The sequence below is a fragment of the Nilaparvata lugens genome, chromosome 6, assembly GCF_014356525.2.
Source record: "Nilaparvata lugens isolate BPH chromosome 6, ASM1435652v1, whole genome shotgun sequence".
Taxonomy (NCBI): Eukaryota; Metazoa; Arthropoda; class Insecta; order Hemiptera; family Delphacidae; genus Nilaparvata; species Nilaparvata lugens.
Genome location: NC_052509.1, coordinates 55830744 through 55858385, shown reverse-complemented (window position 1 = coordinate 55858385; position 27642 = coordinate 55830744). Strand labels below are relative to the sequence as shown.

Genomic DNA, 27642 nt, shown 5'->3' with positions numbered 1-27642 from the left:
ATTTTTAATTCAGGCCTTTTTCCAAGTTATAATAGTAAATTTAATATGCAATAGACTAGAGCCATTATTGTGATTTAGCGAAATAAATTATTTTCTCTCTCTCTATTATGAACGGCCATGACTTCGAGTTTCCCATGATAGATATTTAAAAATTGTGGCTCCGAGTCGTCGAGGAATGTAGATTATTGAATTATCTCTAAAACTTAGCCTTCCTGGCGCGACATAAAGTGCGATAAGTTGGAAAACAGCAAGCATTGAAATTATAACAAACTACCGATTTTGCAGTTACTATTTGGTCCAAAGGCTCTAGAAGCCACGCGACGATTGGTCAAATTGATTCCCTTCGCCCAATAGGAGACCTGTTTCTAAATACAGTAGTGGGGGGGATTCCCCAGCCGAAAGACCAGATTACGTTTTGGAGGACACTTTGCTAGGAGCACTACGAGAGTAAAGATGTAGTCATCATGTTTCGCCCTTTTTGGGCAGGTTTACAAGTATATCATTAGTTAATGTAGGAGCTAGTTTTATTTTCATTAAAGTTTAAATTTTCTAGTAGTGCCATGTCCTGAAAAGTTTAATTGTGTTTCTTCATCATGTACGAATAATTGTTTCTTCAAATAACCGGTAAGGTACGTAAAATAAGGTTAAAATATAATTTAGGGAATTTAATTGATTGAAACTTCCATAAGAGTATTGTATTAACAAAGCCTGTTATTTTTCAAGTAAATAATATTGATTGAGAATAATCCTTTTGATTTTATTAGTGATGAAAGATAATTATAATTTTTTTTCTAAAGAAGTATAGAAAGTTTTCAGTTACATTACATTTGAGTTATTGTTTCTGGAGATATATTATCGTAGAGTATTGCTGAAAGTCAGGAAGATAGCCTTTAAATTGGAATGAAATTTTTAAGATTATGTTCATAATGAGTTTAAGACTCAATTTTATATTTTTCTGACTGTGTTTTCTCATGGCGTTGAGGCTTTTAACTGAACGCTAATTTATTAAATTATAACAGAACTTTTGAATTATTTGTGAAGAAAGATCCATTAATTCTGATACAAAGAATCAGTAGTTTAAAGATAAAAATCTATATAAAATGAGGATTCAAATAGAATGAGAGAATTTAATTAATTGTAATCAATAGATAACTCCTGTTTTAGCTTTTAATGAATTGTAGGAAGAGTTAGAAATTAATGCTGTAATACATTTATTTACAGCGGTTCATGTGTGTCCCCAAACCAACTTCTTGTACTACCACCCCTTTGGTTCCGCAACTTTATGTAACACCGCTTCAAGACACCCGTTCAGACGACAGGTCTAGGGACGTAAGAGGACGTCGCCGTCAAGCCAAATTCAACCGGTAAAAGTTCACCGCCAAAAACAAGGTACTGTAACCCCGACGATAAAGCAACGTACAGACCAACGAAAGTGCAGTGTAGTGAAACAAACGTTCATTTGAGAATGTCAATCAAAAGTGGGGATTCAAAATTATTATGAAATGGGTTATATGAGTTACTATCGACGAAATTTGGGTTCAACGGGCTTTCCTTTCTTGAGTAATTTCATGTTGAAATTAATTTGTTGTTTTATGACTGATATTGTTTGGTTTTGAGACGTATTGCTATCTAAACGGGGATAGTAATGCGCCCCCGAATCAGATGAAGAATGTCAACAAAGTAACTTGTTGTTTCTGTTGTTCGATTTTAGTTGCCAATGTTTATTGAAGGTGTTTGTATTTTTCAATTATTTCAAATTGTAGTGTTATTCTATAGTAGAAACCTATTAAATCAGGCATGGCAGGATTAATTGAAGTTTTCTTGACTCTAGCCCGTTCACCTGCATGAATTAGGTATAGACTCAGGTGTTTTCTAGATGTGTCGGCCTATTTCTAAATTCTAAATTTTATTCAAAATTATCTTCTTTATCATCTTTTAAAAAGGTCAGGCACAGACTCCAGACAGACGACAGACTAAATAATTCAATATTAATAACATCAACAATAATTGTTGTGTTATCAATGTTTCAAACAGAATAATTATTATTCTGTTTGAAACATTGAAGAATAAACTACATGTAGCCTACTGTGCCAAGCATTTTTTTATATATATAATACCAAGTGTTATATATTATATATAATATTTTATAATACCAAGTGTATTTTTCGGTACCTATTTCGGTACTCGGTAGATATGCTAAAATTAATAGTGTTTGATAATGATAGTCTCAACTTATCTGTTTCGACTTTATTTTTCAATGCTGAATTTTATGAATATTAAATCAAACTTTCAGATGCTATCAGTGCCTTCCACTGCATCAGCGAATGAATCTGATGAGTTAGTCATTCAAGATTCAATTTACTGTGAAACTTCATGAAGAATTTTGGCTTCAGGAACTGGAAAATGACGAAAAGGATGGAAGGATGAAAAGGATGAGAGAAAATTTCATGTGGAACCTGATTGGATTAGTCATTCAAAAGAATATTCTTTTAGAATTCAATGTTGAATCTCCAAGAATCTCGTTTCAAGATTATTCTGATGCCATTCAGTGGAATGGAATGTTTTTCCAAGAAGATGGAGAGAGAACTCTTTTCAAGTAGATGGAGAAAGAATTCCTTCTAAGTATCTCAAAAATCAGATAAGAGTGTTGCTTATAAAGAGAGAACATCAAGCTAACGGAATATGAATTGTATTGAGCTTCTAGAGGAAAGGAAATTATTTCTTGTAAAAACTTTGACTGAATAACTTGACACTTTTTTAAGCTGTCTCGTACCATTCAGAAGTGATTCTCCATTTTTTTTTTCAAATTGTAGATCGTATTTTTGTAGATTCTTGTGTAATTGTAGATCGATAATTGTAGATTGTATTTGAAATTATTTATTGTTTTCAGTGTGGTTGGGGAGTTTGTGATTACACTTCAATCAATTGATTATACTCTTACATCATATTGAGAACGATTTGGCAACATTGGGTATCTAGGAATGGATAGCGCCATCTGCTGGAATGATAGACAAGGATAGCAACACTAATTCTAACCAAATACTGCCATTATGACGTGGACCTCACAATAGTGAGTGACTGTCAGTGACAGTGACAGTTACAGTTATAGTGAAAGTTAAACTGTAACTGTGACTGTGACTGTAACTGTCACTGTAAATGTGAAGACCTATTCGACCATTATATAGTTATTTGAGTGAAAAGTACTGTTTTTTCTCCCGTTTGTAAAGTTAGAAGCCCGAGGCGAAGCCGATGGCAACAATTTTCCTGAGGGAGAAAAACATTTTCACTCGTGATATACACAACATTTTTCCTCCACCTACATTTTTATAAAAACTGCAAATAATAGTTATTTGTATATCTAGAGTGAAAAGTACGACTTTTTCTCCCTGAGGGAAAAAGTTTGAAGCCCGAGGCGAAGCCAAAGGCAACAATTTTCCTGAGGGAGAAAAAGTATTTTTCGCTTGTGATGTACACAACATTTTTCCTCCATCTACATTTTTTTAAAGAAACTGCAAATAAAATCATTCTAATAACTTATGTATTGGTGACAATGTTTCCTAACAACATAACCTAAAATCTAAAACCTAAAAACCGGTCGTCTGATAGGCACTGCTGATTGCGCTATCTATCGGCCAAAGTTGTAACAATCATATCAGCTGGGCTACCAAAAATGGCTGACTCCAGATCACGCGGTTCAGGTTTGAATTGCAGAATGCAGATCAAAAATATTTGTTGGCTGGTATTTTGAATAGAATAAAATATTTTAAAAATTGTATAAATTTTTATTGTCTACTAATATTAAGAATATAATATCATACAAACATATATTTCATGAGTTGATCAAATTTCTGGTTGTGGTATTGAATTCAGTTGACTCAATGACAGACACCTCTATTATGCTTTCTCATCTGAGCTTAGACCTTCTAACCTATTACCATGAAGTTTTTAAAATAGAGATGCTTCCCATGTTATTTAAATGGAGTCACTTTTACTCCCTAGGGAGTTTTTCTGTTTTTTACTACCTAGAGCGAAAAAGTGACACTTTAGTATTATGTTTCAGGGAGTAAAGTAAGTACTTTAGACAGTAGGTGGAGGAAAAATAATTTTTAAAAACTTACGTGACCAAGAAATGTGTTACAACTTAATCTATAAAGTAAACAGAAACAGCTGGCTTGTAATCACAGTTGTCCGTCGACAGCGCTGTACGCTATCTGCCGGCAGAAGTTGTAACAACAATGGCCGCCACAACTACAGCTATGATGAAGTTCCCGTTTCAAATTTGATAAGTTAATGAGTGATATTCGTTGGCTGGTTCTATGAATAACATGAATAAAAAAATGTATACATTTTTTCAGTATAGTAATATGAAGTTTGTAATAATTTTTTCGCCCCACTTGGATGTAATGAGCTGGTTTTTGTGCGTCATATGGAGGCCAAAAATGATTGTTCTCTGACCAGACCGGTAAAATTTTTACGGCCCCAGGGCTGTAAAATAACCTTGATGTCAGCGGATTCTGATTCGATGTGAACGTGTTTACAAAATAAGTTATGAAACGGAATCAGCTTCTAGAATTGAATAAAGTATTTTGCAATGAGATACTATCATTTTATCTGGATGAATGAAATACAAATAAGATATTATGAATTATTCAAATTCAATTTTCAGAGTATAATTGAATCTAACCTCCGCGTTAATATACTGCGTTTATCACGAAACCTGGTGGATAATTTTGGAACTACTTGGGCAAATCCTTGGTGCTGAACAATTTTACAAATAGTTTATGAAACGAAATCAGTTTATGCTTCCAGAATTAAATACAGTATTCAGCCATAAGATACTATCATTTTATTTAGATGAATGAAATACAGATAAGATATATTATAAACCATTCAAATTCGATTTTTAGAATAAGATAGAACTTCTAACCTAGAATTCTACAGAGTCGACGACAACAAGCATTGTTGACGTTGACATTCAGATTGGCCAAATTTAAAGTGTGCTAAAACAGCTGATCAAAAAACTTTTCCTTATTTGTGTTTAATATTTAAGAATCAAATCATTTATAATAATATCATCTCATTGTCATTTGAAAGAATTTCAAAGTATAAACTCAACCGATCACATTAAAACATAATAATTGAACATAATATTTTAGGTTATTTAGACAAATCAGAATAAAAAATAAAAATACTTGGAAAATTTCCTGATATTCAGACCTCAGATTTGCTAGAGCTATGACCTTCTAGTTTTGCTTTTGGAAGTGCCTAATAAACAATTATTCTCATATATTTATATTGTTTTATTTCTTCTGTGTGGCGAAAAATAGCATCTGCACCACAGGCAATAATGTTTTTCCAGCTCTCAATCTTTTCTAGTTCTCGGCCTACGGCCTCGGACTTGAAAACCGATCTCGAGCCGGAAAAGTCTCATTTTCGGCCCTAGGTGCGAAATATACTATAGCATACAAACATAAATTTCATATAATTGATCAAATGTCTGGTTGAGGTATTGAATTCAGTTGGAAAATGACTACTTTATATGCTTCCTCATCTGAGCTTAGACCTTCTAACCTATTTCAAATGTACGTTTTTAAAATAGAGATGATTCCCATGTTATTTAAATTGAGTTACTTTACGCTCTAGCGAGTTTTCCTGTTTTTTCCGCCCGAGAGCGAAAAAGTGACATTTTAGTATTATGTTCCAGGGAGTAAAGTAAGCACTTTCAACAGGAGGTGGAGGAAAAAATATGTTTTATTGACTAGTAAAAAATGGTTGATTATTTTCAACAAGGATGAACAGTTAATATCACATCAGATATACCAGTATCAGCTATCCTCTATAGAAGGCAGTGGCAAGGCAGAGAGTTGACAATGTTGTTCCCTTATCTTCCTCCACTGCCATAAAAACTTGGACCTCAATAGGCATGCTGATGATTTGTACAATACCGTGCGTGAACGACCAAGCAAAAATCTGAGTTTTTCAGAAAATGAAGAATGTAGAAGTCGAGGATTTTCCAAAACTGGGAACTCGATGATCGGATAACGGCATCCACCCAGTTTTTCTCAGAACTACTTATGTCTACACAAGTAATTTTCCTCATATTTTTCCTCGAGAAAGCCTAATTCCGTAGCCTGTCTCACTGGACGACAAAATCTGTCTCTTCTATATTTGTACTCTTCCAGAAGCTTTTTTCTAAAGCAAGGGATTATCTCAGTCTGAAGGCGCATTATTTGGAGTGTGCACTGACGGCTGTGATTCAAAACCTACGCACACTCACTCTCTCAATCTCTCTCACCCACTCGCTCTCTCACACTTTCTCTCACTCACTCACTCCCACACTTACTTTCACAGTCTCTCACTCACTCCCTCCCTCACTTACTCTCGCACTCACTCACTCACCAACTCTCTCATTCCCTCTCTCACTCCTTCACTTTCTTTCTCTCTCTCTCTTGGTAGAGAGTTAGTGAGTGTGCCTGACCTTTTCAAAAAATGATAAAGAAGATAATTTTGAATAAAATTTAGAATTTAGAAATAGGCAGACACATCTAGAAAATACCTGAGTCTATACCTAATTCATGCAGGTGAACGGGCTAGAGTCAAGAAAACTTCAATTAATCTTGCCATGCCTGATTTAATAGGTTTATACTATAGAATAACACTACAATTTGAAATAATTGAAAAATACAAACAGTTCCAATAAACATTGGCAACTAAAAGCGAACAACAGAAACAACGATTTCATGTTACTTTGTTGACATTCTTCATCTGATTCGGGGGCGCATTACTATCCTTCGTTTAGATAGCAATACGTCACAAAACCAAACAATATGAGTCATAAAATAGCAAATTAATTTCAAAATGAAATTACTCAAGAAAGAAAAGCCCGTTGAACCCAAATTTCGTCGATAGTAACCCATATAACCCATTTCATAATAATTTTGAATCCCCACTTTTGATTGACATTCTCGAATGAACATTTGTTTCACTACACTGCACTTTCGTTGGACTGTACGTTACTTTATCGTCGGGGTAACAGTACCTTGTTTTTGGCGGTGAACTTTTACCGGTTGAATTTGGCTTGACGGCGACGTCCTCTTACGTCCCTAGACCTGTCGTCTGAACGGGTGTCTTGAAGCGGTGTTACATAAAGTTGCGGAACCAAAGGGGTAGTACATGAAGTTGGTTTGGGGACACACATGAACCGCTGTAAATAAATGTATTACAGCATTAATTTCTAACTATTTCTAATTTCTACAATTCATCAAAAGCTTAAACAGGAGTTATCTATTGATTACAATTAATTAAATTCTCTCATTCTATTTGAATCCTCATTTTATATAGATTTTTATCTTTAAACTACTGATTCTTTGTATCAGAATTAATGGATCTTCCTTCACAAATAATTCAAAAGTTCTGTTATAATTTAATAAATTAGCGTTCAGTTAAAAGCCTTAACGCCATGAGAAGACACAGTCAGAAAAATATAAAATTGAGTCTTAAACTCAATATGAACATAATCTTAAAAATGTCATTCCAATTTAAAGGCTATCTTCCTGACTTTCAGCAATACTCTACGATAATATATCTCCAGAAACAATAACTCAAATGTAACGTAACTGAAAACTTTCTATACTTCTTTAGAAAAAAAAATTATAATTATCTTCCATCACTAATAAAATCAAAAGGATTATTCTCAATCAATATTATCAACTTGAAAAATAACAGGCTTTGTTCATACAATACTCTCATGGAAGTTTCAATCAATTAAATTCCCTAAATTATATTTTAACCTTATTTTACGTACCCTAGCGGTTATTTGAAGAAACAATTATTCGTACATGATGAAGAACACAATTAAACTTTTCAGGACATGGCACTACTGGAAAATTTAAACTTTAATAAAAATAAAACTAGCTCCTACATTAACTAATGATATAAACTTGTAAACCTGCCCAAAAAGGGCGAAACATAATGACTACATCTTTACTCTCGTAGTGCTCCTAGCAAAGTGTCCTCCGAAACGTAATCTGGTCTTTCGGCTGGGTAATCCCCCCACTACTGTATTTATAAACAGGTCTCCTATTGGGCGAAGGGAATCAATTTGACCAATCGTCGCGTGGCTTCTAGAGCCTTTGGACCAAATAGTAACTGCAAAATCGGTAGTTTGTTATAATTTCAATGCTTGCTGTTTTCCAACTTATCGCACTCTATGTCGCGACAGGAAGGCTAAGTTTTAGAGATAATTCCATAATCTACATTCCTCGACGACTTGGAGCCACAATTTTTAAATATCTATCATGGGAAACTCGAAGTCATGGCCGTTCATAATAGAGAGAGAGAAAATAATTTATTTCGCTAACTCACTTACAATAATGGCTCTAGTCTATTGCGTATTAAATTTACTATTATAACTTGGGAAAAGGCCTGAATTAAAAATAGTGCTCGGCACATGAGAGGGATATTTTCAATATCCTTTCCAAAGAATGGACATTGATATGTCCAAAGTTCCGCCAATTTATGTAGATGCATAACAATATTATCTATAGCTATTACCAAATGCTTTTTGCATATCATATGCAGTTCAATAATTATTTTCTTAGTCTATATTATTGTAAATTCATCTATAATTCTGCTGTATTGTATGCTATGGTATCTAGGTGTGAAAGTCAGTATATATTGTAATCTACATAAATAAAGTACTCAATCAATCAATCAATCTTTCTCTTTCTCTTTTATTATATATGTAATTGTATTTTATAAAAATTTTTATTGATCTCCATTAATATTATGTAATCTTATTACATAATATGTGATATAATTATGTTTTTGTATTCTTATGTGAATTTTCTCTTATTTTGTGAAGGGTTGTGTGGCAGAGAGGACCGGGAGTCCTAACTCCGCTCTAAGATAGGCATATATATTCAATCAATCAATTAATTTCACTCACTCCCACACTTACTTTCTCAGTCTCTTACTCACTCCCTCCCTCACTGACTCACGCACTCACTCACTCACCAACTCTCTCATTCCCTCTCTCACTCTCTTACTCTCACACTCACTCTCTCAGTCACTCACTCACCCACTCACTCCCACATTCTCTCACTCATACACTCACCCATTTACTCCCTCACTATCTCTTCTCTACTCTCTCTAATCTCTCACTCCCTCACTACCTCCCTTCCACCCTCACTTATTCTCTCACTCACCTACTCTCTCACTCACTCACTAACTCACTCCCACACTCTCTCATTCACTCTCACACTCTCTCTCTTCCGGAATGATAGATTAAATAAAGCTTGTGGGGGTGTAGCAATTTATGTGAAAGAAGGTATCAAAACAAAAGTTTTAATCACATCTAAACAAGAGTATTGTTCCAGACCAGAGTTTATGCTACTTGAATTATCCTTATCTAGTACTGATAAATTACTCGTTGGTATCTGTTATCGCCCACCAAAAATAGGTCATTTCACAGACTTCGAAAGTGCCTTGCTTTCTCTTATGCCTTGTTATAACCGTATACTAGTTATGGGGGATATGAACACCGACTTGAACATGACAAATCGTAACTTTGACTACTTTCAACTGACTACAATTTTCCAATGCCTAAACATGACTATTTTACCTCTCGATCCAACTCATCATACTAATGAATCAGACACACTCATTGACCTTCTCATTGTTAGTGATCCCAATGAGGTTGTTCAAGCAGGCCAAATCTCAGTCCCAGCTATTTCTAGACATGATTTGATCTACTGTGTACTTTCCAATAAGATACCCAAGCCAGAACAGAAAATTATCACTTATAGAGACTTCAAAAACTTTGATGAAGCCGCCTTCCTGACTGATGTGGCTCAGACTCCATGGCATCAAATTGAAGCATTACCCTCAGTTGATGACATGGTCAAGACTTTCGAGAATTGATAGAGTATAGGAGCCTTAGAAATAGGGTTAAACAGGAATTACGGAACTCAAAGATTAGGTACTTGAATTCGTTTATGACAAACAATAGACAAGACTCTAAATCACTTTGGCAGGGAATAAAAGAATTCGGGCTTGGCAAAGAGAAATCGAATCCACAAATTGACTTACCATTGAATAATATAAATGACCATTTCGTTTCACACTCTAACCAACGCGACGAAGTTGTCATTGCTAATCACATTGATGATCTTGAAGAGCAGGTTACAAACTTAGATTTACCAATCACTGATCAATTTCATTTCCATCCAATCTCAGAAGAAGACACTTTCAGAGCAATTCAACGTATTCATAGTAATGCTATGGGTGTAGACAAAATTCCTATTAAATTTATCAAGAAGATGTTATTTGCTGTTTTACCAACCATTACATACATTTTCAACAAGTCACTTGAAGAAGGCATTTTCCCTGAAAACTGGAAGTTTGCTCTGGTTCGCCCTCTAAATAAAGTTCCATCACCCAATAAAGTTGAGGATTTTAGACCAATCAGTATTTTACCTGCATTGTCCAAAGTGCTAGAAAGACTCATTCATGCTCAAGTTGTAAAATTTCTAGACAACAATAGTAAGCTTCATAACTTTCAATCAGGCTTTAGAAAATTCCATTCAACTGAGACAGCTCTGCTTCGTGTCACTGATGATATAAGGTTAGCTATGGACCAAAGAAAATGCACCATCCTCACCCTATTTGATTTTTCTAAAGCATTCGATACTGTTGATCATACAGTCCTTCTGAATAAGTTGGCTATTCTTGGTTTCAGTCACAACTCGTTAGTTTGGTTTAAATCCTATCTATTAGGTAGGAAACAATGTGTATCTGTCGGTGACAAAAAGTCAACTTGGAAAAACGTTATGCATGGAGTACCACAAGGTTCATTTTAGGCCCTCTCCTCTTCACTTTGTATGCTAATGACCTTTCTTCCATTATCAAATTCTCCAGTTTCCATACTTATGCAGACGACCTTCAAATCTATTTAAGCTGTCCCATAACAAAAATTAATGAAACAGTTGGAATAATGAATCAGGATATCAATTCGATAGTGGAATGGACAAAGAAAAATGGCCTTAAGCTTAATCCCATCAAAACACAACCCATTATAATTGGATATTCTCGTCTTATAAACAATATTGACCTTGAATCGATTCACAAAATAAGTGTAGACGGTAATGACATTCCTTACTGTAGCTCAGTTAAAAATTTAGGCATTATTATGAATAATACTCTTGACTGGTCAGAACAAGTGAACAAAACTTGTAAAAAGGTATTCTCAGCCATGCATGCATTGAAGAAAATGCACGATATCCTCCCTAGAAACATTAAATTATTATTGGTTCAATCTCTCATCTTCCCACATTTAATGTATTGTAATTCTGTTCTTAACGATATGCAAGTCACTCTGAATGATAAACTACAGCGTTGCCAAAATTATTGTCTACGTTTCGTCTACTCTCTCCAACGCCATGATCATATCACCCCAGCCCACATTGCTAGTTCAACATTAAAGCTTCCCGATCAGAGGCTTTTTCGAATAGTCAAGCTTGTTAGAGATATCTTGATATACGGTAATCCGAACTATTTTAAAGATGATTTCAAATTTGTCTCTGAAGGTAGGAGGATAGATGCTTCACATACTAGAACCGGAGAAAGTACTTTAAGGATACCCAATCATCGAACTACTATTTTCACAAAATCCTTCTTAGTCAGTGCCTGTCGTGCATGGAATGCACTTCCTGTTTCTATCAGGTCCATCGAGAGCCGAGCGAGCTTCATCCTAACTTTAAAAAAACATCTTTTGGAACAAATGACTGAAACTGTCCGGCCCTAGAACGATCACATGACATCCATCCCCCACCCATCCCACAAATACAAACCTTTAAACCATGTTATAGAACGAATTGTATATATATATATATATATATATTATATAAACTCATGTTTATTTCAATTATCCACTGCATAATGCTGTATATTACTGAAAGTTGATAACCCTGATCTACTTTCAGCCTACTTCATTTTATTAATCAATTATTTGATCTACCTATATAATTATTTTACTCTATCAATTTTCTGTTTTTTTTTCTCTTTAATATTCATATTGATTAAAACTTTTACAATATTTCCATTAATAAATAAATCCTTAGTTTAAATAACGAAATTAACGTTTTGGTAGAGAGTTAGTGGGGAGGATATTTTTAATATTCTTTCCGAAGAATGGACATTGATATGTCCAAAGCTCCGCCAATTTATGTAGATGCATAACAATATGATTATTATCTATAGTTATTATATTACAAACTGCTTTTTCATATCATATACAGTTCAATAATTATTTTCTTAGTCTATATTATGTAAATTCATCTATAATTTTGCTGTATTGTAAGCTATTGTATATAAGTGTATAAGCCAGTATATATTGTAATCTACATAAATAAAGTACTCAATCAATCAATCAATCAATCAATCAAATCAATTCTCCACTCTCTCACTCACTCACTCCTTCACTCCCTCCCACACTCACTCTCTCCGTCCCCCACTTATTCTCTCACTCACCCACTCCCTAACACACTTACTCACTCACTCCCACATTCCCTCATTCATCCCATTTCCATTTACTCTCTCTCTCTCTTCTTAACCCTCTCTAATCTCTCATTCACTCTCTCACTCACCTACTTTTCCACTCACTCACTTACTCACTCTCTCACTCACCTACTCTTTCACTCATTAACTTACTCACTCACTCCTACATACTCTCAATCACACACTCACTCATTTTCTTTCTTCTTCTCCTTCACTTCGATTAGTCTCTCACTCATTCCCTCACTCACTCACCCACCCACTCTCTCACCCACTATCTTACTCACTCTCTCTCACCCACTCCTCCACCTTAAATCGCAATGTACCCTCTAAGTGCAATATAAGTAAGCTCTCGGATTTCCTGGAACTGATAATAGCTTCATGTCGTCTTGAGAATAAGTTGAGTGTCGTGGAAAAGAAGCAACGTGGATGAGCAACTAGTATAATGGAAGCTTGTAATAACTTCTATTATTATCTGCTGCTCTATAACACTGAGAGTTACGTTTTGTGAAGAAAACAACGTGAATATTGAACTAAAATAATGCTGAGAATAACTACTTGTATTCTGCTACTTTATAACACTCACCAAGGGAATTCCAAGCTTTGTTGCAGAGTTTTTATGCAACTTCTTTATTGCGTTAAAAATAATTCCTTGAAGCTTTAGCTTCAAATAAGTAATGTAGTTGTTATACTGATGAGTACTCCTGTTCAAAAAACAAGGAAATTCTTGAATAAATTCTTTATTGTTTGAAAAATAGACCCTTATAGCTCCAGTTTTTTTAATAGATAATGTAGTTGTTTATACTGATGAGTACTTCTGTTCAAAAAACAATATCGGGGCACAGAACTTTGCTCGTTATTCATTTATTGATAAACCCAATTCTTCAAAATGATTGGGGAAGGACAAACAGGCACAGCCCAAAACTGTTATTTCCCCGAATTTTGATTTATACAATATAAATATTCCAAAAAGTAGGTTATGTTCCATACACATGAAATCAGGTGAAATTTTCAGTCTAAATATTCGAAAACATAAAAGTTCTAACTTTGATTGTTTACATACCAGATTGAATAACAAAATAACACTTACTAATCACTTAGAACTGTAAAATAATGATTAACTTTGTATATTTTATTCTAGCAGGTAACCCGTGCTTCGCAAGTGTCTATTTTAAAACTTGAAAAACTGAAAACTTGACGTAATGAAATCTAGAAGAATTAGGCCTATAAGAATCCTCGGTTCTTTAAGAATTTATATGCAACATTTCAAGTAAATCAGTCCAGCAGTTCAGATGTGATGATGCGTCAAACATAATTCTCCTATCCTTTACACTCTTGTATACGTGTTCAAGCCAGTTCTATTTCGATCATATGATTTGGTTATTTTTAATGAAATCGAATGTACCATCAATGAAATTTAAACATTTATTCTGGAAGGAAAATTGAAATTTGGGCTTCGAGGTGCAAGAGATTGATATTTTTAGAATCTATGTGCAAAATTTGGAGATCTAAATCATTCCCGTTTTTCCGGTATGCAATCCACAAGTTGACATGTTTTGTTTGATGCGAACAAACGAACACACGAACAAACACAACCCTACTCTCTCTTATTATAAAGATACCATCTCATGTCAAGAAATCAGATTACTGTATTTTGATCGAGTCAATTAAAATTTCTAGATTTCTCGCGATATACGGTAAGCTAATTGATTAGACAGCTGATCTCTCACAAAGGCACACGCATCTTCTGTTGTCGACAGACGACGAAATCATTATCTGTTTTTCCAAGGATGAATTATCCTTTTCATGTCCTTCAGCGAGTTTTCCCAGGAATGAGACCTAGTGCAATCGAATTTTGATATCATAAACCTACTATATTCCAGATTTTGTGAGAATCGTTAGAGCCGTTTTCAAGATCCGTTGAACATAAATAACCATATGACCGGATAGCCAGATAACCAGATATGGAAATAGAAAAATATAAACAAAAATACAGACATTGCTCGCTTAATATAATAGGATTTATTGTATTTATCTTGTTCCGAAGAAAGTTGATTCAAAACATACGAAGTTCACTAGAGTCTCGTATTTCTTCAGCTTTTTCTAGAATGATATCAAATAACCAGGGAGTAAAGAATGTAATTCATGCGAATTATGTTTAGTGAGGTCCACTTTATAATGACAGTGGAGGAACATAGGAGAACAACGTTGCCAATCCTCTTTCTTGTCAATGCCTTTTATAGAATGTATTTGATACGGGTTTATTGATGTAATAAACTGTTCATTCTCGTTCGAAATAACCAATATGTGAATCAATTATTAATTCTCCATTGTCGAAAGACGATCTGGCAGCAGAGCAAAGCGAGAAAGAGATAGCGCTATCCGCTTTGTTGAATGATAGACAAGGATAGCAATACCATTGCTGAACAACACTGCCATTATAACGTGGACCTCACTATAGGAGCGTGAATTACATTCTATACTCTTCGCTCTGGAGTACAAAAGCATAACAAATTTATTATGAAAGAAGAAATTATAATAACATTCATAGTTCATACAGAACAGTTCAATCACAGTAAATTGGGTTCAATTCCAAGAGGAATGCAAAAATTTTCCCTCACAACAAAGGCCCGGTTGCACAAAAGCCTGTTAAATTTTAATCCTGATCTATTTCACGTGAACCAAATCGGAGAAGAACATTTCAAAAATATGTATAAAAAAATTTTAACATCCAAACATCTAAACATCTGAACATATAAACAGAAATTGCTCGTTTAATAGTATAGGATGACACTGTGAATTGAAATCAATTTTCTATCTCCATGATCCATTCTAGAAGTGATATGACTTCTTAATGCTGTTGATGTTGTCATTCGAATTATTTGTATCAACAGACATATCACGTTGGCCCATATTCTTTTGGCCCATTTATTTCGAATTCTTCGATGACTCTCCTATCACGAATAACACTGTGATTTGGAATCGATTGAATCGAATGAATTGATTGATTGCTTTATCCATTTATTTCCGGCTCATAACTGCTTAGTAGCCAAATTGAATCAATGTGATTTATTTATTGATTTCAGGCTCATAGCCACTTAATAGCCGAACTTGATCAATATGATTCATCTATTGATTTTTTATTGATTTCAGGCTCACAATCGCTTAGTAGCTGACCTGGATCAATTTGATTTCTCCGTTGTGGAGTCGCAAAGTTTTGCCAACGAAGTGAAAACGGCCATCAAAAAGCTCAAAGACAAAGATGTCCGCATCATACTCGGCAACTTCAACGAGTCCTGGGCCAGGCACATTTTCTGCGAGGCTCATAAGTGAGTAATTAAATCATACTCATTCTCTTTAAATCTGGAATCCTACATTTGCATGATTATTATTCAACTATCTACGGGACGAGTATTTATATAGAGGATAGCTGATATTAATATATCCTATGAAATATTGAAACTTATCATTACTTTCTTGAGATTTTGAAGTTTACATTATTCCATAACAATTATTCAACACTATTATTTCACTATCTATATAAAGATACCAGTATATCTGATGTAATACGTTCATTGTCGTGTATGAAAGCTTGTTTTATTATTGTAGAGATCATTCAAAATCTACAGGTATCATATTTTTCAATTCCTGGAAATAGTTGTGAAGGTGAAACCTACTTTGAAAGTACTTCAGTCAGTAAGTAAGAGTTTTCAATATTTACTTATTAATTGACTGCATGTCGTGTTCAAATACATAAAAAATGTGTTTATAATCAAGATAAAATATTTGTGATTATATTTCTACATTGTTGACCGAGCGAAGTGAGGTCTAAGATTCAAGTCGGCGGTTTGGCATATCTCTTAATGTTTAAATGTTCATATGTTTATAAGTTCTTATGTTTTTATGTTGCACATTTACGGCGAATCACGTTAGTAGATTTTCATGAAATTTGACAGGTATGTTCCTTTTTCAACTGCGCGTCGACGTATATACAAGGTTTTTGGAAATTTTGCATTTCAAGGATAATATAAAAGGAAAAAGGAGCCTCCTCCTTACGCCAATATTAGAGTAAAAATCAGACCAGAATTATTCATCATAAATCAGCTGACAAGTGATTTCACAGATGTGTGGAGAAGCCAGTCTATTGCTGTATTTCCATAAGGTCTATAGTTTCAATCAGGTACTTTTGTGGATGAGAATACTGCGTGATGTCTACTGTTCACAGAACTACTAGTTGAAAACGATCTGACAACAGAACAAAGCGAGAAAGAGATAGTACTATCTGATTTGTTGAATGATAGAGAAGGATAGCAATACAATTGATAATCAAACACTAAAATTATAACGTGGGCCTCACTATAGGAAGGTGATCGCTAATATTTGTGCCATAAGATGGATGAAGAAGAGGGGCAGTCTTTGGTGAATGGGACCTGAGTTCCAAGACTTGAAACTCGAAGCCTGAGCATGTGATCTGTGGCTTATGCTCTTTGGTCACCTGATCTGTTAACCACCTCTACCTCTATCTCTATCTCCGCCATCACCTCCACCGCTACATCTATCTCTGTCAACCACCTCTCAAGAGAGTCTTGTCCTTTCAAGTATTGATATTGACGCTCTAGTTATCCTGTTTCAAAGGCTCTGTGTGTGGGTAGGTGTACTGGAACATGACTGTTTACCATGTGTGTGTTGGAGTGAAATGTCACATCACACTGTATCTCTGACACTGATTCAATAATGCTGGAACTGTCAGAACCAAGTTTCTCCACCCAGTCTGAGTATATATTAATTAGTCAATTGAATATTAACCTTGGGTTGAAAATATAATGAAACTTTTGAGTGTTGAAGCAGGGATGTGTGATTTCATAACCTAATATGAAACTTCATTGAGTGAGTGTTATTTATTCATACAATAAGTAAAATGGAAGAGAGAAAAAATTGGGTAACCTTGTGCTATTCCTCTCTCAAATTTAGGTAAGGTTACACATAGTCTGAAATGGGTTGAGTCTCGTAGTTGTTCACTTTACACAATTTTTAATCTATAATTATTTTCACATCGTAGATTTTTTTAATTCAGTTGCTTCAAAACCAAACATAGAAGAAATATTCCACAGTATTAACACCAAAATATGAAATATTCACATATTTAAAAGAAACATATTTCACATATTAAGATTATGTTAATGATAAATCATTTAATACCTATAAAACTACATAGTTCTTAATAGCATCAACTTTTTATCAAAATTTAGGAGAGAATTCGTGTTTCTCTATAACCTAATATTGGACTTCATTAACGTATTATCAAAAATTGGAAGAGGATTCGTCTTTTTCTATAACTTAATATTGGTTTTCATTAACTTTTTATCAAAATTTGTGAGAGAAATGGTACAAGCTTAGCCCAGTTTTCCGTCTGTGATCATTATTGAATCATGATTCTAGTGTTTTGTAGAATAAATAATGAATGAATGACGAATGTTTATGGAAGTATCAAAGTATGACTTGGAGTCAGAACCAGAACCAGTAATTTATTACAACAATTTCTAGTTTCGGTTATCACACCTTTTACAATCCCTAGTGAACTGACACCTTAAATATTGAGCAGCAGAATCCTTGCACTGGGGAGAAGCCCCACGATTGGCCGTTAGCTGATGACTAATGAACGTCGAGCTCGACTCTCATTGGCCGAGACTACACGTTACTATATCTGGCCTATATCCTTATATTACCTTCACAACAGCACATATAGTTATAGACTACTGAGTTTCTATTTCAAATTGATTTTGAAGCAAATTTATGTTTTCAACGTTTTTCGAGATCTTTATTAGAATCAATACAGTGCAGGGGACTGTTTGAAGGAAGCTAAACACACTACAAAACAAATACTTATAGATACGTCGTAGATTCCTGCTTGAATTTACTGATGACAAGGGAGTGTTCATTTCATCCATTCACCAATATAGCCATGGAAAACTACATTTCCTCCAAATATATCTGGATTTTGTCTTCAGAAATAATATGGTCCTTTTTCTAAAAGTGTCAGTCTGTGAGCGGGGTACTGATATGCAGCTGAACTCTTTGCTCTTGTGCTATAGCCATGGCAAACTACATTTCCTTCAAATCTATTTGGATTTCCGAGAAAATTCCGGAAATGTAGTTTGCCATGGCTATAGCACAAGAGCAAAGAGTTCAGCTGTATATCAGTACCCCGCTCATAGACTGACACTTTTACAAAAAGGGCCATATTATTCGTGACTCAAGCTCTTCAATTGTCTACCTGAAAGAATAAGATTATGTAGTAGTCATAGGCTATTCTTGTATTCAATTACCGATGTACTAGTGGAAGCGTGTCCCTATACTATGGAGGAATGCTGCAGTGCCTTTACACTTTGAGTTGATACAGATGCATACACTTTGCATAGAAAAAATGTTCATGACATGTTACATGCCACTTTAGCTCTGCTCAGATTTGTGGCTTCACGTAACAAATGACAATAATAATGACATAAACTTTCTATCTTCTACGCACTTACATCACAGATATTCTTGATCACGAAGTAATATCAAACCTTCAAAATTCAAAATTTTCAAATCATCATTCCTGGACCGAAAATCGAGTGACAAAGCAGTGTGTGATTGCATAACCTTAACTTTTGGACAACATTAACATTTTATTGAAATTTTTGGAGAGAAATAGTACAGGCTCAGCCTAGTTCTTTTTCAATGTCATAATAACATTATGATTATAGTGATTTATACGATAAATGAATGAATAGCACGAATTGGGAATTGAAAATTGATTTGAACACTTCATTCTTGTAGGTCTGATCAGTTCAAAACGTGAGAGGAATATAAAATAAATTATTATAACAAAAATTTTGAAATAAAACTTTCACGATTGAGTCTCTGATCTGAACTTGAAGAATGAGTTGAAATAGTTATTTGTGCAACTAGTGCGCAAAGTGACAGTTTGCTGCACTGAAAGAAACGTTTACGCGGAATGGCTTCTTGAGTGCAGCAGAGGAACTTTGCGCACATATTTCACATTTTATTTTTCCTACAGTTACCATTGAATATGAAAAGTGGGTAATTATGGGTAAAATGATGGCTGAAATCCATCAAATGTTTGTGTGTTTGATGCTGTTCTCATTAATAACAACCTTAATTCATATAAAAATTAATAATCAAATAAATTGAGGTTGAAAATTCTCAGCCAAAGTTCTCATTTTTATTCATTCAAGAATCAGAAAAAATACAGATAGAACAAAAAATTCACATTCAAAATATACGCCAACAGCTTATTGGGAGCAAGATGGCTGAACCGACAAGCGCGCGACCTAGCGGGAAGAATCGTACCTAAGTTTGTTTCATCCAGCTTAGAACTACAGAAACATGATTCAGAAATTAAGACTTTTGCTCAAATTACCGAGAAAAATGCTTAAAGTAAACTAAAAAATATTTATAAAAATAACATAGACAACAGAGAATATTTATTGTAGTATTCTTATGTTTTTTTTATTTATATGGATATCAAACGGTAATCATTTAACCTCAAAATTCGAATTTTATAATGTATATTTGCTACTTTTCTCATTGCTTGCAGTTGAAAAAATAATTATCAATAAAAAAGAACTATTATTTATTATTAAATGATGAGAATTCGTAAACGATGATTATTTAATTATGATTTAGATAAACATTATTCTTGTTTTGGATTTCTAGATTGGGATTTTATCATAAATGTAGGGTAGCCATTGGAATGATTCTTATCTAAATCTAACCACATTCATTGTTACCAACTTAATTCTTGTTTTCGTGCACTAATCCTCCATAAAACCTACCAACTATTTTGTGTTGCCATGTTGCAAATCTGGAGTGCAGAAAAATTTTTTCCCGCACTAGAGCGGAAAAGTGATTCTTTGCGTTCTGTAATAAGTGCAGGAATGGCAACTTTTCAAGGTAACTGTAGGAAAAAATATAAATGTTTAAATTCACAATATTATCCGAACTATTCATACTATAAATCGCTCCCATTCGAATTATTCACAGAAGATGCATGTGAAGGTTCATAAATTTTCACAAGACTGCTCTTCCGAGCTCTTCATCAAATTGTTCCCCTAGTGATAACTTGAAAGTTTCCTCACTTCAAAACAGCTCCTTTCTTGGCAGACAGGTCTTTACTATTTGACGTGCTTTCTCCAAAACACTCCGCTGTATAGCTCCATTTATAATGTGCATCTAAGTCTGGAGTTTTGGGAAGTATTGGACTAAAGTTTTTGAAATATGGGCCTTGTCAAATTCTCGGACTATTTGGATTGGCTGGAGTTTGAAAGTTGAGTGCACGCAGCAAAATTTGACAGCTTCTTGACATTTGACGCAGCCAACATGCTTCATTTGTCTTCTCATCAAGTAAAACACGGCAAGGCACGACACGACACGATAAAACACAGCAAGACATGACACAACACAAAACAGTAGAACACTGCACGACACAACACAGCACAGTGTAAAACAGAACGACACAGCACGACACAAAACTACACAACACGACACGGAACGACACAGCACGACACAAAACAACACAGTACAGAACTCAGTTATGCAGCAATCTCATCGATCAGCGATCGCGTTCATGCTATCATAGTCCAAAGTGTCTGTAGATCCCCTTATAATGAAAACTCAATACAATATAAAATACTGAAAAAATAAACAAATGATAACGATTCACATTGCCGAAACCACTTATTTATAAGGACGGTTTCAGTTATTAGTTTCAATAGTTACAACGTTTTCAATCTACAGGTAAGGTGGGTATTCGTTCAAACAGCTAGGTATGCCCAATGAATCTTCGAGAAATTATAATCTATAATTATGAAGTGGAAAATCATTATTAACTCTTTATGATAAAAATATTGGTCTATTGCATTAATTAGCCCAATAGATGCTCTTGCTTTAGGATTGCTCATGTTTGTTGAAGTGAATAATGGTTTTATTCATCGTTCTTTTGATTACCCAAATATCAAGATTATTAAGTTCTCTTGTAATCTCAAATTATAGAAATTTTATGGAATTCAGAAGAAAATACCTATCAATTGACTTTTCTTATTGAAGTGAATCACGGAAACTATGAAACAGATGTAGACAGAATTATTGAGAGACATGATCTCCTTTTTCGAACGATTTTGATCTATAGACCGTGACATTCGCTGTATAAATAACTCGAGACACTGGGACACTCCCATGCCACTTGAAAAAAGTAATTTAGAATCCGTTCTCATTCTAAATTAGTACCTTTTGAATGGAAATGGTTTTATAGAGCATTGTTGAAGATGAATTTGAGAGGTACAAGAGGAAATAGAAGGTGGAGTGTGATTGGTCAGAAATGGCTAGAGAGATTGATTGATTGATTGATTGATTGAGTACTTTATTTATGTAGATTACAATATACACACTGGCTTATACACTTATATACAGCAAAATTATAGATCAATTTACAAAATATAAATTAAGAAAATAATTATTGAGTTGTATAAGATATAAAAAACAGCAATTTGAATAACTATAGATAAAATAGATATTATTGCTATGCATCTACATAAATTGGCGGAGCTTTGGACATATCAATGTCCATTCTTCGGAAAGAATATTCGAAGTATCCTTCCCACTAACTCTCTACCAAAAGAGAGAGCGAGAGAGAGGGATGAGAAGAATAAGAGAGGTGGGGAAGAGGATTTGTAGAGGGGGGAAGTCAAGGGGTACAGGTGAAAGAGATGACGGGGTGGGGAGGGGTTGAACTGTGGAAGAGAGAGAGTGAGTAGAGGAATGGTGAAGAAGAAGAAAAAAGGAAGAAGAAGGAGTAGAGGGGGAGTGAAACAGAAGTAATGATGAAAAGGGAGGGTAATGGGATAGAGAAAGAGGGAATCGGTAGGAGAAGAATCACAGACAGCCAAGAGATCAGATTTTTAATTGAAGCTCACGTCCTGGCTAGCGATAAACGAAAGGGCAGTAATGATAAAATTAAAAGAACCCTCGCTGATAGGGATTCTATTCTCAGCGGAGTCAGTCAATTTTTGCCAGAGAGAAACTGGATTCATGCAACTGGAATAATTGCGAATACGGGAGAAAAGAGTTTGAGACACGTGTGTGATCTATAGTGAGGTCCACGTTATAATGGCTGTAGTTGATTAACTTTGGTGTTGCTATCCTTGTCTATCATTCGACAAAGCAGATGGCGCTATCCTTTTCCAGCTCTACAACGTTGCCTTATCAGTTTTAAACAACATAGAAATATAATCAGTTGATAAAATATTTCATCTCAATTATTATGAAAATTTATTATTCAACCATTGAATCTACAGTAAGCTCCGCGTTATAATGGCAGAAGTTGATTAACTTTGGTGTTGCTATTCTTGTCTATCATTCGACAAAGCAGATAGCGCTATCCTTTAGTAGCTCCGCAACTTTACCAGTTCATATCTTAACAGTGTAAGAATATAATTGATAAACAAAATATTCAACTTTATTTATGAAAATTATACAATTTCATAAACTTTATTTATTTAATTGGAGAAGTATATTTCCTTGACGAATAATGATATAATCGATTATTTTGGAAGATGAAAATTACAGAAATGAAAAGAGTATGATTCATGTGCGAGATGTGAAGAGTTACATGATTCGTCGGGTATTGAGTAAAGTGAGAAGGAATAAGAAGAAAAAACAGGTGGATATGAAGAGAGAGGGAGTGATAACGTGATAGAGGGTATAAGAGGAGAGTGAGAGTGAGTGAAAGTGATCAGATTAGATTAGATTGGAGTTATTCATGTATGTTACAAAAGTGAGAGAGAGAGTGATGGCTAGATAGAGTGTATGAGAGAGAGTAGGAGATAGTGTGAGAGTGGGAGAGTGAGTGAGAGAGAGATAGAGTGATAATGAAAGGTAGAAAATGAGAATGTGTGAGAGAGATTGATTGATTGATTGATTGATTGAGTACTTTATTTATGTAGATTACAATATATACTGTCTTATACACTTATATACAATAGCTTACAATACAGCAAAATTATAGATGAATTTACATGATATAGACTAAGAAAATAATTATTGAACTGTATATGATATGAAAACGCAATTTGTAATATAATAACTATAGATAATAATTATATTGTTATGCATCTACATAAATTGGCGGAGCTTTGGACATATCAATGTCCATTCTTCGGAAAAAATATTAAAAATATCCTCCCCACTAACTCTCTACCAGAACGTTAATTTCATTATTTAACTAAGGATTTATTTATTAATGGAAATATTGTAAAAGTTTTAATCAATATGAATATTTAAGAGAAAAAAAACAGAAAATTTATAAAGTAAAATAATTATATAGGTAGATAAGATCAAATAATTGATTAATAAAATGAAGTAGGCTGAAAGTAGATCAGGGTAATCAACTTTCAGTAATATACAGCAGTATGCAGTGGATAAGTGCTAAAATCCTCAACTTTATTGGGTGATGGAACTTTATTTAGAGGGCGAACCAGAGCAAACTTCCAGTTTTCAGGGAAAATGCCTTCTTCAAGTGACTTGTTGAAAATGTATGTAATGGTTGGTAAAACAGCAAATAACATCTTCTTGATAAATTTAATAGGAATTTTGTCTACACCCGTAGCATTACTATGAATACGTTGAATTGCTCTGAAAGTGTCTTCTTCTGAGATTGGATGGAAATGAAATTGATCAGTGATTGGTAAATCTAAGTTTGTAACCTGCTCTTCAAGATCATCTATATGATTAGCAATGACAACTTCGTCGCGTTGGTTAGAGTGTGAAACGAAATGGTCATTTATATTATTCAATGGTAAGTCAATTTGTGGATTCGATTTCTGTTTGCCAAGCCCGAATTCTTTTATTCCCTGCCAAAGTGATTTAGAGTCTTTTCTATTGTTTGTCATAAACGAATTCAAGTACCTAATCTTTGAGTTCCGTAATTCCTGTTTAACCCTATTTCTAAGGCTCCTGTACTCTATCAAACTGTCCAAGTCAAATGTCTTTTTAAATTTTCTATGTGCTTTGTCTCTACGTCCCATCATCTTAAGTATGTCTTCAGTCATCCACGGTACTCGTCGTTTTCTATTAATCCTCCTTGTCACATAAGGTGCATGTTTGTCATACAAAGTCAAAGTCCAATTTTCGAAAGTCTTGACCATGTCATCAACTGAGGGTAATGCTTCAATTTGATGCCATGGAGTCTGAGCCACATCAGTCAGGAAGGCGGCTTCATCAAAGTTTTTGAAGTCTCTATAAGTGATAATTTTCTGTTCTGGCTTGGGTATCTTATGGGAAAGTACACAGTAGATCAAATCATGTCTAGAAATAGCTGGGACTGAGATTTGGCCTGCTTGAACAACCTCATTGGGATCACTAACAATGAGAAGGTCAATGAATGTGTCTGATTCATTAGTATGATGAGTTGGATCGAGGGGTAAAATAGTCATGTTTAGGCATTGGAAAATTGTAGTCAGTTGAAAGTAGTCAAAGTTACGATTCGTCATGTTCAAGTCGGTGTTCATATCCCCCATAACTAGTATACGGTTATAACAAGGCATAAGAGAAAGCAAGGCATTTTCGAAATCTGTGAAATGACCTATTTTTGGTGGGCGATAACAGATACCAACGAGTAATTTATCATTACTAGATAAGGATAATTCAAGTAGCATAAACTCTGGTCTGGAACAATACTCTTGTTTAGATGTGATTAAAACTTTTGTTTTGATACCATCTTTCACATAAATTGCTACACCCCCACAAGCTTTATTTAATCTATCATTCCGGAAAAGATTGTATCCAGGCAATGCAACAAAATTTGATGAAATACTAGGCTTCAAAAATGATTCGGAAATTCCGATTATATTGAAGTCCTGAAAACGGAAGATTGCTCTGAGTTCATCAATGTGGCAACTGAGGGATTGTACGTTAAGGTGAGCAGCCTTGAAAAGTTTTTTGAAAGAGTGGAGCTTATTTGCTAGAAACATACCTGCGTCATTATTACTATTATTGAAATAATCATACCTACTTGAGGGCGAGCGAGCTGACGTGTCAGTAAGAGGCATCATGGAAGCAGCAGACCAATCGTGAACCGACCTCAGAACGACACATGACGGGGGAAATGGGGATGAAACTGATAAAACTTAACCTAAATGAAAAAGTCTCTTGATTCGAGTGCATTCAGTATGCCTTGACAGTTCGGCTCCCTTCACTATTTAAAGCACTAGTTCAGAAATTCACTAAACACAATAAGATGTAGATGTGTGGAGTTTCGGTGATGAATAATCCTAATGGTGAATAAGATGAAGATTGAGGAAGAACTGGTAGTGGGAGATCTGGTCCAAGTGGAGATAGAGCGAGTAGGTATCCAGTAGTGGAAGAATCGGGTCCAAGTGGAGGTAGAGCGAGAAGGAATCCAGTAGTGGAAGATCGAGTCCAAGTGAAGACAGAGAGAGATGGAATCCAGTGGTGGAAAATCGAGTCCAAGTGGAGATAGAGAGAGATGAAATCCGGTAAAAACTGAAAAAGAGAAGAAGAAGCCAGCAGAAAAACGAAAAATCTTTCAAGAAAGTTATCAATAGAGGAAAGATACATAATACAACTGATAATGAATAATATTCGCATAAAATTGAAGAGGAATAGTATGATTTAATGTGGGAAAGAATCGAATATTATATGGATAAATATATGGATATTGTAATATAATATATGGATATTAGTAGAAGGTAATCAGATAGAAAGAGAAAAGGTAGAAAGATAAATAGTTATAGAAAGAAAAATAAACATTTGAACATGCTGGATAGCTAGTGGAAAAATCACAGGGAAAATAATGATAATAATAGGGAAGGAAAGAAGAGAAAGAAGGAATGTGCACAAATTGAGAAGAACTTATGAAACTGAACTATAGAATAAGAAATAGAACATTGTATTGTGATCTTGAATTAATCAAGGAGAGAAGAAAAAGAAGAAAAGAAAAAGAAAGAGAAGAAGAAGAAGAAGAAGAAAAAGAAGAAGAAGGAGAAGAAGAAGAAGAAGAAGAAGAAGAAGAAAAGAAGAAGAAGAAGAATGGAAGAAGAAGAAGAATGGAAGAAGAAGAAGAAGAAGAAGAATGGAAGAAGAAGAAGAAGAAGAAGAAGAAGAAGAAGAAGAAGAAGAAGAAGAAGAATAGAAAAGAATACTAATCATCATCGCAAACAACAATATTCAAGTAATCATTATAAATATAAGATCAAGAAGAGAAACGAGAGAGAAAAAATAAGGAGTAGTGAAGACGATGGGGAAAGTGCTAGATTATTATAGATGAGTTTTAAATAGTATTGAACGGTGAAGTGTGAAAAATATTATATAGTATTAGAAGTATAATTAACTATTGGGAGTTGCAATAACAATAAAAGTAGTAAATTGAGAACTGTAATAGTTTAGTGATGAATGTCTAAGATAACGTTAAATGAAACACAACCCCTATATAAGCATATGAACAGACTACCACCCCTCCGTTCTATCAATAATTCTCCACACATTAGCTTTTATTGTTCGAGCTGTGGCAATAGTAGAAGATATCATTCTGTATACCTAAATATAGAAGAGATTACTACCTATACCTATAGATTACATCTATATCTATAACGTATGTTAATCATCCATTTTATTTGTAATTTAGCATTTCGAAAATGATTATTAATTATGAATTAAGAATAAGATTCAATTATTTAGTTATGAATAAGAATAATAAAGAATTTAGCATTTCGAAAATAATCATTAATTATGGAAATACTTTTGGTAAGAGATGTAATTATTAGTAAGAATAGAGATAATGATTTTCTTAGTCCCCTCTGGAGTAAAGTAGTTGATGCATTGAACGTAGTTTTGGGAATTAATATCAAGATAAATCAGTATTAACAAATGTGGATCTCTTCAGTTCGAAATAATTGCCTTCTTATAATCATAAATAGCAGTGGAAGGATTCATTTATAGAACAGAAAGCCAGCTCATGAAAAATGCCAAGGTATATCTACTGTGAAATCTATTAATACGAATTTCCTATTATTG

The 27642-nt window shown here is 34.3% G+C and overlaps 1 protein-coding gene across 3 annotated transcripts in view; it reads left to right on the top strand.

Annotated features, from left to right (window-relative positions):
• The window catches only part of LOC111062208 (gamma-aminobutyric acid type B receptor subunit 2-like), a 623739-nt gene that overhangs the window by 397448 nt on the left and 198649 nt on the right, over positions 1 to 27642 (top strand). For all 3 annotated transcript variants that reach the window (XM_039431291.1, XM_039431289.1, XM_039431292.1), the window contains exon 6: positions 15706 to 15881. In XM_039431291.1, the coding sequence (XP_039287225.1) occupies positions 15706 to 15881 (176 nt within the window). The remainder of the gene's footprint in view (positions 1 to 15705; positions 15882 to 27642) is intronic.